The 14,532-nt window shown below is 47.2% G+C and overlaps 2 protein-coding genes across 2 annotated transcripts; both read right to left on the bottom strand.

Annotated features, from left to right (window-relative positions):
* Positions 1-35: 35 nt before the first annotated feature.
* On the bottom strand, positions 36-11,851 carry LOC142889331 (kinesin-like protein KIFC3). Its single transcript, XM_076028000.1, has 20 exons — positions 11,664-11,851; positions 11,407-11,532; positions 11,093-11,189; positions 10,769-10,926; positions 10,439-10,685; positions 7,836-8,008; positions 7,451-7,516; positions 7,112-7,249; positions 6,817-7,014; positions 6,394-6,567; positions 5,304-5,451; positions 4,385-4,515; positions 4,185-4,296; positions 3,920-4,101; positions 3,733-3,837; positions 3,521-3,651; positions 3,121-3,241; positions 2,640-2,769; positions 1,808-2,037; positions 36-1,705 (listed from the first exon to the last, which is right to left on the bottom strand). The coding sequence occupies exons 2-20, from the start codon at positions 11,509-11,511 to the stop codon at positions 1,580-1,582; spliced, it is 2,772 nt and encodes a 923-aa protein (XP_075884115.1). The 5' UTR covers positions 11,512-11,532; positions 11,664-11,851; the 3' UTR covers positions 36-1,579.
* Positions 11,852-12,144: 293 nt separating this feature from the next.
* On the bottom strand, positions 12,145-14,399 carry LOC142889314 (transmembrane protein 276-like). The gene is made up of 2 exons (XM_076027978.1): positions 14,161-14,399; positions 12,145-13,878 (listed from the first exon to the last, which is right to left on the bottom strand). Exons 1-2 carry the CDS (start codon positions 14,263-14,265, stop codon positions 13,339-13,341), a joined length of 645 nt encoding a protein of 214 aa, XP_075884093.1. The 5' UTR covers positions 14,266-14,399; the 3' UTR covers positions 12,145-13,338.
* Between the last annotated feature and the right edge of the window lie 133 nt (positions 14,400-14,532).

Raw genomic sequence — 14,532 nt, 5'->3', positions numbered from 1 at the left:
GTCGATGTGAAGTCACAAAAAGTACACTAAAAGGCTTGAAGTAGTTGTCTTTATTGAGAAAACTGCCTGAAGATTCACTCTACCCATGAGGCCGTGACCTCCACGCCGACTGCAACATGAACATTTTGCTACACTCGAATCAAACACTTTCGATTCAGTCGCTGATCACAAGAGAAACAAAGATGAACAGATAATACTGAGCTGGTTTGCCTAAGACATTCACGAGTGATGGCTATACTGCAAGCTGCTAAGTAGCCTCTAAGAACTAAACAGGAAAACCTCAAATCTTCTTACAGTTAAAGTGCATCTTTATCCATGTAGGCCCTAACAGTTTCCTTCAGTGGGATATTGCACACGTCACTACGTTACCAAGGCCGTCTTCTTTCTTTATCCTTGAAAAGCAAATCATCAAGGTTCCAAAGAGAAAACAAAGTGCTACTCAGATGCTCACCAATGCTAATATGTGGATTTAGTGTCACTGACATGGTTACTGGCCATCACTGTGGCTACAGAACAGACTCTCCGACACACGACAGCCTCCGGAAATATACAAGACAGAAGCTCACTAACCACAGACATTTATAGCATGGCCGTTATTAACACTGCGAAAAAAAAACTGTTGCTGTTGTGGCTTGTTGGTCCTGATGCTCTACTGAGCAGAGAGGCTCACAAGGGAAAACCTGGATTTGGCCGTCTTGTAAAGGGAAACAGATGTTTGAGTTTTAGGAAGCACCAAATCTTTGACAAAGTTGAGTCACAGCAAAAATTGTTTTGGCACTCAGAGTGAAGGTATAAACACTCTTACATAGGACTATGAGATGATCAAGTGTCTTCACATATCAAAGGAGGAAAGAGGGTGAATATCAGTGGTCCTGATCTAACCTGAATCAAGGTTTGGCCTTAGGGGCTGGATAGACTTTAGCCCTTGAGCGGTTCTTGTGTTGGGCTGGATGGAGCGAAAGCATCGTTACTGGCCGGAATGGAAGTTGATGATCTGACCAACACAATCCCACTCTGAAGAGGGCACATGATGACTCTTTGTCAGAACTCCACCACTGCACCCAGTGCCTTCCTCGGCCACCAGCGCCTTCCCGATGCGCCTTCCACGCTCACTCATAGACATTCATTGGGTCCAAAGAGGACGCTCAAAATGTTATGTTAAATAGTACTGTGTCCACCAAATGGACCCTTGCAGTTCTGTGACTAAACAGTATAGGCACTGATATTCAGGATCGGTTTGCCTTTAGAAAAAAATAAAGAAGAAAGAAGCTTATTAGCGAAACTCTTTGGCTTGCCAATGCATGATAATTTGACAATTTTTTCAACATCATCAAATTACCATCGGAGCAGAGGAATTCCAGGGATGTCTGCGCCAGAGACGGAGCAATGTGTCGTCTTTGGACCTCAATGAATGTCTATGACCGTGGAAGTGGCTGGCGGCCGAGGAAGGCACTGGGTGCAGCTGTTCTGACAAAAAGTCAATATGTGCCTTCTTCAGAGTGAGACTGTGTTGATCTGCCTGGTGGATTTACAGCTTCCTGTCGATGGTTTGCGGCAGGAAGGAGCCGAGTCAGCACCATCAGTCGCACAGTCCTGCGCCCGACTCGATTTTCCTGGCCGCAGGGCCCAGTTCCACTTTGCACACTCGCTGGGCAAACTTGAGGGAACACAGCGTCTCCCCGACGTTGCTCTCCAGGGCAGACACCTTGAGCACAAATGAAAACGGGACACAGGGATTAAAATGAAATAAAAAATCTCATTTGTCACACTTTTTTTTAAGATAAATGCATAAATTGAGCAGCCTCACCTGCACCACCATCACCGTCTTACTGCCTTTGCCCAGGGAGTCCTGCAGTAAGTATGTAAGGCGAGAGTTCCTGAAGGGGATGTGAGTCTGGCGAGCTCTCAGCGCCTGAATGACGTCCCCGAGTGCCAGCAGGGAGCGGTTAATATTCTGGGCCTCTTTCAGCCTCTCCCCCTCGGCCCCCGACTTCCACACTCTCTCCGAGCCGGCCAGGTCCACCAGGTTCAGCTTGCCTGCGGACACAAGAGGCACATTCGTACTAACAGTCAAGTGCTGAAAGGCCGGGTCTGGATCGTTTTTTTTTTTTGTTTTTTTTTCAAAACTACACACTAATACAAAAAAAAAAAATCACAAAAGCTTTTTCATCCTGGATGAGACTGCAGTCTAATAAGAAAGAGAGCAAGGGATCCACGTCCATGTTATTATTTTCTAGCAATAATAAAAGTGTCTCTGGCCTGAGAGTGAACTACACCCTTTACTGCTCTGGCCTGCACCACTTCTCTCAAGACGTGAGCTAAGGTGCAAATTTCTGAAAATCAGCCTTTTGTGATGCCACTTTTGCTTCGGAGATAGACTTCCCATCAAATGAGACCACAGTGGAAGCTAAAACAAAGTAGTAAGCTTTCTGCAGGAGGCTGCAAACAGAGAGCTAAATATCCTGTTTTCTGGAAACAGGTTTTTGGTCCGGCCTCGATCTCGATACTCTCTAGTCTTGATCATGTCTTGGTCTCGGTTGGTGCCGTCTTGACTACAACACTGCCCTTCGGCCACCGCCGATGCTTTTTCATCAGAAGGAGAAGATGAGAGAAGAGGAGAAGATGCAGGAGTTTGTTACCAGTGGTTTTGGAGCCTGTGGCGAGGTCGGTGCCCTCAACGCTGATGCAGAGCAGAGCGTGCGAGCGGGAGCTGTGCTGGTTCATCTGAGTGCCAAAGGTGATCCTGTTTCTTCGGGCCATGGCTAAAATCTTCAAGAGAACAGCGGCCGTGAGTTCATTTGAAAATGTTCAGCGACAGTATTATGGGATGCCTGGACCCCATGGTGTTCCTGTCGATGCTCTTTTGGTCCATTGAACTTTTCAAACATCAGATCAAGCACATTAAAATACTGGCACACTACGTTTCAACATGGGTATCCATTGTTTCTTATCATGTACCTCTGGCTGTTGCCAAATGGTTCTGCATTCTGTGTGGAGTCCACAGAAATACCAGCAAATAGATTTTTACCGTATAGAATATGGAAATAAAATGCTGTCAGTGCTCTTCTGGCTGCTGGTTCGAGCTTCCTCAGAGTGAAGATGTGCTACATGTTGCTTCACCTTCTTGATGTGTTGGAAGCTCTTCACTTCGATGATCCTCAGGCCCGGCACATGCAGTTGCCCTGTTCCGTCAGGGTTGATCTTGATGTCCAGTTTTTCTCCATCTTTACTCAGCAGGTCTCTGAAATCCAAAAGAGAAACGCATCGCTTCGCAGTCAAACAATGTCTTGGTTGTCTTGGCGGGTGATTTGGCATGAGACGTCATTGTAAGTGTTAGAGAGCCTGCAGTACATGTAACCAGGGGGTGAAACACAGCACCTGGTTATCAACTGCAGAAGAAAACCCCTGCCCCCCCCCCCCCTCCCCATGTGTGTTTTGTGTTGGTTTATTTGAAGTGTATTTGACCTTTAAAATTGCCCATTGCAGCATCTAAGAGAAAACAAACCAAAACACACTGTACCTCAGCACCTCATTGTAGATCTCCACAGAGCAGACGGTGACAGTGTAGGACCACATGTCCTTCCTCTCCTCGATCACACCAAAGAGGTGTTTGAGGGCCCGCTGGTTGATGCCAGGGTTCTCAACGCTGCCCTGAAAGATTTAAAGGACCACAGCGTGAGACGCCCGCTCTGCCACGTAGCTCCAGCGGTGCTGCTCAACCCGAGGACGCACCTCCATGGTGTACGTTTTGCCTGAGCCCGTCTGTCCGTAGGCAAATATGCAGACGTGGTAGCCGTCGATGCAGGACGTCACCAGGGGTTCGATCTCCTGAAAGACCTGATAGTGCACAGAATCGAGGTTTTTTGGCTCCCGTTTTAAGCCCCTATTTTCAGAAGGCTTTCCACTGTGAAGGTGGTACCTCGTCCTGTGCGGCCTGAGGGTGGAACACCTTGTCCATCTCGAAGACGCGGCTCTTTCCTTTGCTCAGCACGCTGAGGCAGGACTCGTTGTTGGGGTCCGTGGTCACCACCACCGACTGGCCGTCCTCGTGCTGGTCCTCCTTCAGCACGGGCTTCACGCGACACAGCACGCGGATGTTGCCTGGAGGCCAAAAGAAAGCAAAAGGAACAAAGTTATCAAGCCTGAATCCACTTCCTGCCCTGAAACCTGATTTCCCTGCCGACCTTTGAGCTCCACCAGCTGCTCGTGGTACTTCCTGCGCAGCGCCACCTCCTTCCTGTACTTCTCCAGCAGGTCTTTGTTGGCTTCAGACATCTCACTGATGGCTGCTGAGATCTGCCCCATGAAAAAACAGTTACAAAACCATTTTGTGCGGATGACAAACTCTGCCCGACACAGGCTGGTTCTGATGTGAATTTCTCACCTGTTTTTTCGCATCGTTGACAGCTGCACCATAAAACTCTGAGAAGTTTCGAACCTGGCTCCTCAGACTGGCATAGTCTGTCTTCATGGAGCGTAATGTTGGCGGGAGGGCGGTCAGTCGTTTCTGCAAGCCTGCAAAGATAAGAAGAAAGAAGGTGGTTGAAATCTCTCAAATGCTTCTCTTCTTCTTCTGCCGCATTATCCGGGGTCAGGTCGCGGGGGCAGCAGCCTCATCAGAGATGCCCAGACCTCCCTGGCCCCAGTCACCCCCTCCAGCTCATCCGGTGGGACCCCAAGGCGTTCCCAGGCCAGCCGGGAGACATAGTCTCTCCAGCATGTCCTGGGTCTTCCCCGAGGCCTCCTCCCGGTGGGACATGCCCGGAACACCTGCCCAGGGAGGCCTCCAGGAGGCATCCGGAACAGATGCCCGAGCCACCTCAGCTGGCCCCTCTCGATGCGGAGGAGCAGCGGCTCTACTCCGAGCTCCTCCCGGGTGGCTGAGCTTCTCACCCTATCCCTCAGGGTACGCCCAGCCACCCTGCGGAGGAAACTCATTTCGGCCGCTTGTATTCGCGATCTTGTTCTTTCGGTCGCTACCCAAAGCTCGTGACCATAGGTGAGGGTGGGAGCGCAGATCGACCGGTAAATCGAGAGCCTCGCCTTTCGGCTTAGCTCCTTCTTCACCACGACGGACTGTCGCACCGATCCGCCTGTCGATCTCACGCTCCATCCTCCCCTCACTCGTGAACAAGACCGCGAGATACTTGAACTCCTCCACCTGAGGCAGGGTCTCCCCAACGACCCGAAGAGGACAAACCACCTTTTCTCTCAAATGCATTCGGTTACACTAGGGTGAAGACTGTGGAGACTATATGACTATCTAATTATCAGTTGAAGACTCTATGTGGCTACTGACTTACTAAAGAACTTGTCCTGCAGGTTCTGGAAGTGCTCAGGTGAGCAGCTGGCGGCAGCTCGCACGGCTTCCTCCTTCCTCTCCTCCAGGTGGCTGATCTCCTTCAGCAGCTCCTCCCTCAGCTTGCCAATTTCTCGCTCGTACGCCGCGATCTGTGAAAAAGAAACGTTTTAGCGTAGCACTTTGTCTCAGCGTCAGTTCCACTGATGTGCAGGTTCGGGCCCTGGATCGCATCCACTTCCTCCTCCCGCCTTTGATTTGTCTCTTCTGTGATGGTCTGTTCTCTGATCACGGTTTGGTTTATTTACCCCGCTGGGCGTTGTCAAGCCTGCCGCTTAAATTTCTTTTTAATTAGAACTGATGGCACCAAGGAGGCCTCCTGGGATTTGATGACTTGTTTTCCTGTTGCAGCAGCCAGCAGCCTGCATCATGTTTTGGCCTGGTTGTTAATGAAGTGCCATTGTGGAGCACTGCCATCTTAAGATTTTCTTTTTTGTTCACACTTTCTCTTTTCTTTTTTTTTGCACTGAACACTAACATGACTTTTAAATGTCCAGTGTGTAATATTTGGCTTAATTTATGATTTTTATATTGGTTAAAACCTAACACCCTGCCCGTAAATACATTAATCAAAGTGTATAATTGTAGTACAATAAAAGACATTTGGTTTTCCAACACAACAGAACGGTTCTCATATATATATAAAATAAATTATCCCTATATCCATAAGGGTCTTGCTCCCACTTAGCTGCCATCTTGCACCATCATATTTCTAAGGAAGCCTGGTGTGGACAATTCAGCTGCCTGACAGCGCGTTTCATAATTAGGGTGAATGCTTGTTTCTTCAAATAAACCAACGAAGAAGAAGGTGAACAAGATATCCAGGTTTGGGTGCGCTGGCCACCGTAGTTTACCGAAAAGCTCAGGTGGGGGAAGGAGAATGAAAGATGCTGCACTCTGAAATGTAACCACTTGGTGTTGCTGTTTCTTCTTCAAAATCTCCAACTGTTGTACACTGAACCTGTAAAATAACCTGACTTTCACGCTCAGGTTTGCATTCCTGCGTGTTTTAAACAGCAGTCGCTCTTCGTTACCTTGTGCTGCAGATTGCAGCTGTGTTCGTCGGACTTCCTGATCTGCTCCTCCAGCTGCCTGCATCGCTCATTTTGACCGGACAGCTTCTCCGACAGCAGCTCGTTCCGCTGCCTGGCTTTGGTCAGGTGCTTCAGCGTGGCAGGCGACTCCACCTCCACAGTCTGGGTGACATACTGTGGGGGAAAATGCATCTTTTCGTAAGAGAAATCCACCCTGATGAGTGAAATAAATAGATTCCGTGTGTAGAATAGAATAGAATGGCTTTATTTCTACCACATTGGGGAATTTGCAAAATTACAGCAACATATAGTGCAAAGGGCATAAAAAAATATTTAAATAATAAATATTTATTGTTACTATTTTTTTCAGATTTTTAAAAAAAATTCTATTGAGTAAGAAAGGAAAGTCCTGAGGAGACCTGCCTTGACTGCGGGTTCCTTCCCTCGTTCTCGGTCCAACTCCAGCTGCAGCTCCCTCAGCCGCTCCTCTCGCTTCCTCAGCTCCTCTCCTCTCCTCCACTCGGTCTGCTCACTCTGTCGCTCCAGGTGCGAAAGCTGCTCCGCTCGCTGCTGCAGCGACAGCTCCAGCTGCTGCACTCTGCTGCGCAGGTTCTCGTTCTCCTGTGACAGCCAACGCAGGAGGTCACTTGTACCTGCATCTCCTGACGTGACAGCATGGTATGCCGGTGAGTTCCCACGCTGCCACTGCGTGTCTCACCTTGATGAGCATGGTGCTGGACTGGGAGGGGATGGTTGACAGCTGCTGCAGGAGGCCCTGCGTCAGGCTCAGGTTCTGTTTCAGACTCTCGTTCTCCGCTGACAGACACAGAACTCGCTTCTCAGAGTCTGTGGCCCCCTGCAGGACAGAAGAAGCAGTTAAAGCCAGTGAAATATGATTGTGAAAGTGAAGGAATTCGCCACACTTCATTGTTTGACAAGTTGTGTTAGACAAGACTTTTTGTCTTTGTAGCCATACGGGACTTGGGGAAGGTGGCATCAACGCTCCCAGACTGGGCACACCAACTAACGATAACAATAATGATAGAAGTGGACTCACTGTTGCTGTCCTCAGCCTTGTCAGCTCCTCCTCGCGCTCTTCAATGCAACTCTTGAGCTCATCGATCTGTGCGAGACCCGAGATTTTCTCCCTTTAGTGGCCTTTTTTAAATTTCAGAAACTATCATCTCCGTACTGCTTCCTGGCGCCACTGACTTAAGGCAAATGACCGTATGGTGGCATAAGATGAGATATCATCACATAAATAATAGACAACATACAGACATTTGCACTATATCATACAGTAGGCCCCAGGACATGCATATATTTATGAGGATTGCACAAACTGTGACTTTCACAATGAACTATTAAATGAAATGTTGAGAAATATACTGTATTTAAAAAGCATAATCACACAGAATTAAATCTAAAATAGAGGCCAGTACCTGCTGTTGGAAGGCCTGTATGCGAGAGTGTCGATCCCTCTCGTTCATTTCCAGCTGCGAGTGCAGCAGTCGCAGTTCCCCTCTCAGCTTGCTCCTTTCACCCTGCAGGCCGTACAGAGACTCCACCAGCCTGTGGACGCCAGCTGGTGTCCCCTCGTCGCTGCTGGGCTCACCTTCAGGACACAAACAAGGAGCAAAAATAAATATATAAATCATACTGTGGTGCGTGAGCACCAGCCTAAACCCTCTGACATTTTTCTCACCTATTATTATTTCGACACTGTGCTTGAGAGCCTTGATGCGATGTGTAATATTGATGAGCTGAAAGCCTTCACTTCAAGCTCTCCTTGCACACCTCGCACTCAGTGAGCGCGGCAGTTAACTTGGCTTTACTGTGGCCGTGTTTCCACTCGGGGGCCTCCAGGGTGAGACCCGGGGTGGGACTCTGCTGCTCGTCACGTGCAGCCTCCATCGAGTGCACCTCCATGATTAAATGAGCTGTAACCTGGTGGTAAACCTTGGATTGGCAACTGAGCAGCATTCTAACAGCGTGCGCTCCTCCTGAAACATTTATCAGACTTTGGCTTTCCATGCAAGGCCTTCTTTGCTAATTACAACAACATGCAAGCCATATCGGGTTTGCCGAGTCACAGCTGTGCCAGGATTGGAAATAGGAACGTCAGAATCAACAATGAGGCTACAGCTGCGTGTCGAGGGGCCTGATGGAAACATGCTGGCAAGGAACATTTGGTACCGGGCCGGACAGAAAGAATAATTAAATTCCGTTAAATGAATCCCGTTTCATTCATTATCTGAGTCTGAACAATTTTATTTTGAAAAATTACCGGATTCTCTCCGTTACGTCCATCTAACACTCAACTCTTAACGCATGTCAAGGCGCTTGTCTCGCTCACCTGATACGTTACCGCAAGATTAAACCCACAAGCTAGCAAGCTAGCGAGCAACATGAGTGAAAGCAACCAGCTTTGGAAAGAGGAAAAGGCCCAGTGAGGAGACAGAAGAGTCCACAACTTCCAAGAAAAAGAAAGCAAAGTTTAACAGCCCAGATTTTTATTTTTTTATGTTGTTGTTGCCATGTTAAGAGGACGCTGCTAATAAAGTTCCAAACGTGTACACAGTGGATTCACATTTGTTATTATATTTAGAAAATACCACAGTTTTCATGCCGGTCCGTGAAAATATTGTCTCACATTAAACCGGGCCGTGGTGCTAAAAAGGTTGGGGGCCGCTGTTCTAGTCGACAGGAATGAGGTTAGCTTAAAAATTTTAAAACAGCTGATTTAAAAAAAAAAAAAAAAAAAAGATTTCTTTTCAGATATTACAATCTAAATGGATCACCAGCTTTTGATTCTATTCAAATACTGAATTCAAACAAGGATCCAAAAAGCCAGTTGTTGCACGTGCAGCAGACACTGCAGCCACTTAGTCCTGCAGGTTCCTTCAGCGTAAAACAAACAAGGCCGACAGCCTTGTTGCACCCGGACATGGACCCTGGGCTATTTTTAGTAGCAACACAAGTTCACGTGGCATCTTGCATGTGCCAGACCTTGTAAGTGCTTTTGGAGGGAATAAAACAGCACTCTGGGCCATCTTTAATTCATGACAGAGAGCAGCGCCGAGTCACTACCCACTAACAGCTGCAACGTTAGCGTTTATTTCCTTCCTGCCCCTAATGAGGAACGACCGTCACGTGGCACTGCACTTGAAACTAAACACATACCTAAACAGGTTATCTTACACATCATCATTAATATTGAAGCGTCTGTAAGTGTATGTACGCGGCCAGCCTGAGGACAAGACGCAGATCTGTCGGCAGCCTCACGGAGTCATGCAAGTTAACAAGGTGTGCATGAGCAGGAGCACAGACAGTACATTCACCCATCTGGCCTTCAGGTCACAGAGCCATCTGGTCGCATCGGAAACAGACCCAGACATCAAAAACACTTAAAGCGTTCAACCAGCCGACAGGAATTACAACCAGGTGAGAATAGATCAAATTAGTCTGCACCTTTATTAATGACCGGGACAAGGCGCCCAGTGCAGGCCAGATTGGAAGAAAACCAACCTTTAATGTAATGATATCCAAAAAAAAGCAACATTATACCTAAAAAGTAAGTCTCCATTGAATAGAATGATCCTACAAGGTAAATAAGGAGGGACATCAATTATTTTCTTCCCTTTACGTGATTTTTCTTCTCCACCAAATCAAACTGCATCGCTACTATTAATCATAACACAGATGATCCTCATCTGTTATAAAACCTCTTTCTGTTACACACACCTGCAGGTCAAGCGAGAGGAACTGGCTTCCAGCATTCATTATCCTTCTCAGTGACCTTCCTCCATCTAGCGGATAATCTCGTCCAATCTAATGTCCCCTGTTATTACACCCTCAGTCCTCCGTGCAGCGCAGTGACTTCACCTTTGAATATGCTTCTTTCTGAAATGAAGTTCTAAAAAAAGGCACTATGGAAAAAACGCCAATGTGATTAATGTTTCCGCTCTTTCATGCTCAGCACGCAGGGACACAGGCCCCTCCCCCCACTGGGTATTTCCTCTCCTCCCCCTTGGCGACTCCTCACCGTCGCTCATGGGACTCGGGGTCTGGCTGACGGCCTCCTCCAGGCTGCAGATGATGCTGTTCTTGTCTTTGAGGCGCTGGCGGTAGGACGCCCGCAGCGCCTTCATCTGGCGGCGGTGCTGGACGCGGTGCCTCTTCAGCTGGACTCGGTACTGGTCGGCCTGCTGCTGCAGCTGCTGGAAATGGGAGTACTGCTCCAGAAAAGTCAGCAAGTGGGACATCACGGCCACCAGGGGGGATTCTGACAACTGAGCAGGGGAACACAAGCACGCCAGGTTGAGTTGCAATGCGGATCCTGTCTTTCTGTTACCGCACAGCACAGTTTTGGCACCTTTCCTGTTGCTTCCAGCGGAACCTGCGTGGCCCTTCTCTTCTCTGCGTCCTGCTTAAAGGACAGGAAGGCAGCCAGAGGAGTGCATGCTGGGATGTCGATGCCGTCGCTCTCGTCGCCATCGCTCGGGGACATTTCATCACAGTCACTGCTACTGCCTGGGTCAAAACAGGTTGGACAAGGCAGGAGACTGACAGATAAGCATTAATCGGTTTTAAAAAAAAAAAAAAAAAAGAAGCAAAATGATTTTTTCAGCCATGTTGCTGACTATGTTTGTGTTGGATTATATGTACTGAAATATAAAGAAGCCATCTGAGGACTCACTTGAGTCACTGAGTGGAGCGCACGCCTTTTTTCCCATTTTGGAGGCGTGGCCAGCTCTCCTCCTGCTCCCTGTTTCCATGGAAACAGATTCTGGTCCCTAAGAACAGCCAGATTAACAAGGGTCAGTCAGTAAATAGACAACATTTTTTTTTTCTTTTTTTTTTTTAGCAGGGAAACCCTCACAAGTGTAAGTTATCATTTCTGCGGTCACAGCGGCAGGAGACATGCGCCCTGCTGAAATTCAACATTTTCCCAGCAGCAAACCAACGTTCCCACCCTCCTCTTTCAGTCTCGTCATGATTCGGGAGACGTACGTCTGAGGAGCCTCCATGTGCCCCTTCCAACGCTTCCTCCTCCTCCTCCTCCTTCTTAAAGACGGTGTAGAAGATGTAGACTAAAAGTGAGTAGAAGGCGTACATCTCGCCGCCGTCTGACAGTCCCTGGGAATGACAAATGAATTCTCTCAGACTAATGCAGCAAACGGAAGCAAAACACATCCTCCCCACCCCCCATTCATTTCCTGGCTGTGGCACAGAGGCTCATCTTATCCCCGCTGTAATGACGTCTTTACCTGATCACATATCTTCTCTTTGGTGACATCAACTTCAAATCCCGGCCGCTCCGATCCTCCTCGGTCGCTCCGTCTGTGCTGTCAGTGTCCAATCTTCCCATGCAGCTGTTTTGCTTGTCGGAGCTGCAACATCCCAGCACCGTCTGACTGCCGCTCAGTCTCTCTCTCTCTCTCTCTCTCTCTCTCTCTCTCTCTCTCTCTCTCCCTCCCTCCTCCGCTTCATCCACAGGCTGCATCTGCACTGGGCATGCTCAGTTCAGTTTCCCGTCCGCTGCAGTGTTGGAGTGACAGATGCAGAATGGAGACTGATTGGGTTTGTGTTGCTGAGGTGGGTGTGTGGGTCTGTCTCAGTGAGGCCAGAGATAGATGCAGCAGTCAGGTACACGTATTAATCAGAAACTGCAAAATGCTTTGGAAAAAAAGAGATGCGCTCAAGGATGTCAAGTGGTTAAAACAAATACAGAGGTGAACACAATGGTGATGCCACAGCAATGATTTTAAACGCATTATTTATTGAAGTTCTATAAAATTTTTAGTTCATAGTTTTGTTCACAAAAATGAACAAAATAAATAGTACAGAACACGGCACAACATTTGACATATTCCACTGTTAAAAAGACTTAAATATTTATTAGAATGACAGTAATTAGGAAGCCAGTGCATTTTGACACGCTTGCAAAGAACATCTATGGCTTGAACATTTCTCTGATCATTAGTGCTGTGAAGTCTGGCAAAGGCACCGTCCTGCAGGAAAGCACAGAGCAGCACGTGCTCGTCGCTTTTACTGCAGCAAAACTGCTGAGGCTGCAGCCTGCAACTCTACAGTCACAGAGAGAAACTGCAGTGTCCGGTACACAAAGCATACTGATATCCCCCACACAAGGTCATTCACATAAACAAAACACACAAAGCAAACAAATAAAAAAACCAACAACTAAGAAGTCAGACGGATCTGAAATAATGAAGAAACTGTTTTCCAAGTGTGGGCCGCAGCAGATGCTGAAACAGTGATGCTGCTGAGGCTGCAGAACAAACTGGAACAGAACACTGATGCAGGAGAATGTTTGGGAAAGAATCAATATTAGATTTCCCCTTATGGGACAATAAATCATTGTACTGTGTTGTATTAAGGGAGAAATCACTGTTGAGTGTCAGGAGGTTGAGAGAAAACAACCTTCCTGTGGCCATACACTGCAAAAAGAGTTGCTTAGTGTTCTTTTCATTTATTTCTCAAAAAAATAAAACGTGAGGTCGTGTGAGGTAAAGTTACATCTTTGGTTGAAGCAACAGCTGCAAAATCGTCCACAAGAATACAGAACAGGCTCTGAAATGAAATGAGGAGGTCACACATCTGAATTGAACATTAAAAATACATTATCACATTATTCTGTTTTAATGTTAAGTTGTCTGCTAGTTTGCCACATTTATGAAAGACATAAAAATATATTCTAACGCTCTATAAATATCAGTCTTTGTTTAAAAGTGCCACTTTTCTGTCTTCACACAAAATTCTGTAGACACACATTGGCACATTCAGAACATCACAAATTTTATTAATAAGCTAAACACAACTTAAATCATCCGCACACAGGTTATAATGGACCGAAACAACAGCATGAGCTGCTTTACAGTCCATAAATACATACTGATCAATCACACCATCTCTATTAATACACTAAATGTCTATGTTACACTGGTCCGTCACGTCCACCAGAAACTTCTGGAGAGCCCGTGTGGAGGCCCAACAACCAACAGACATGAATCCTTTCAAAAGCCCCTTGAGCGCAGCATCGCTTGCAGCGGCAGAAATCAGTGGAGTGACAGTTAGCGTTGCCACACCTGGAGCCACAAGCAATGGGAGACTGAGGGCTAAACCACCCAAGGCCCCAGGAGCATTGCTGGCAAACAGACACACAGTCAGGGTGCAGGAGAGGGACGACAGACCCAGGCAGCGCGTCATCACCGTGAGGGCGTCTGCAGAGAGCCAGTCGTACAGTCCCAGCAGCAGGCAAGAGCCCAGCAGGAGGATGTGTGCTGTGTTCTGGTCTTTACTCAGCCACAGGAAGTCAAAGGAGACAAGCGTCGGAGCCAGAACTTCACTGGCAAACTCCACTTCACTCTGAATAGAGGTGAGATACGAAGAGGAGGGACGCAGGAGCCAAAGTGCTGCAGAGTTTCCGAGCAGGAAGAGACCAACTGAGGGAGCCCTGTGGTCCTGCAGAGAGCCAGTGACAATTATCATTATTATAGATTACACAGGTGCAATTGCAGATTTAAAAGTAACCTCATTTCCAACAGTTAGCAGCTATAAAAAAAAAAAAAAAAAAAAAGAATAATATCACTGTTTATTAAAATCAAATGAAAACACAGAAGTTAGTTATCTAATCAGGTTTTATCAAACTAAAGAAAAATACTGTTTTTGAATTCCATTTTAAGCTTATAGATCTTCTCCAACGCTTCAAACTGGGTGTGTGTCACCTGAACACCTCCCACCTACCTTGAAGAGTCTGCTAGAACAGTACAGTGCAGTGGCAGACAGCGCGATGTTGGAGCAGGATGTTAGCCAGTCTGTTACACAGGACGCCATTAATCCTGGAAACATGTTCAAATCATGGAAAAGCAGTTCACAGCTCACTGACAACACTGTCCTCTGACTCTGCCAGCAAGCGAGCAGCAACACACACGGACACAAATACAGGGAACCAAAGCAAAAGCTTCAAGGGACGTTTATTTGGACACGTGACAATCCCGGATATGGAAAGTGCGCAGGCGCCAAAAAGATACTTTCAAGAAGTTCGTAAATGTTACTAATAGCAAAATGTATACTTGTTGCAACAAACTAGTAAAATCGTGTAGCAGTAGATGCTTA

The sequence above is a fragment of the Nelusetta ayraudi genome, unplaced genomic scaffold (genome assembly GCF_046127955.1).
Source record: "Nelusetta ayraudi isolate G7.1 ecotype Tasmania unplaced genomic scaffold, CSIRO-AGI_Nayr_v1 ptg000003l, whole genome shotgun sequence".
NCBI lineage: Eukaryota > Metazoa > Chordata > Actinopteri > Tetraodontiformes > Monacanthidae > Nelusetta > Nelusetta ayraudi.
This window is presented reverse-complemented; position numbering and strand designations above follow the sequence as displayed.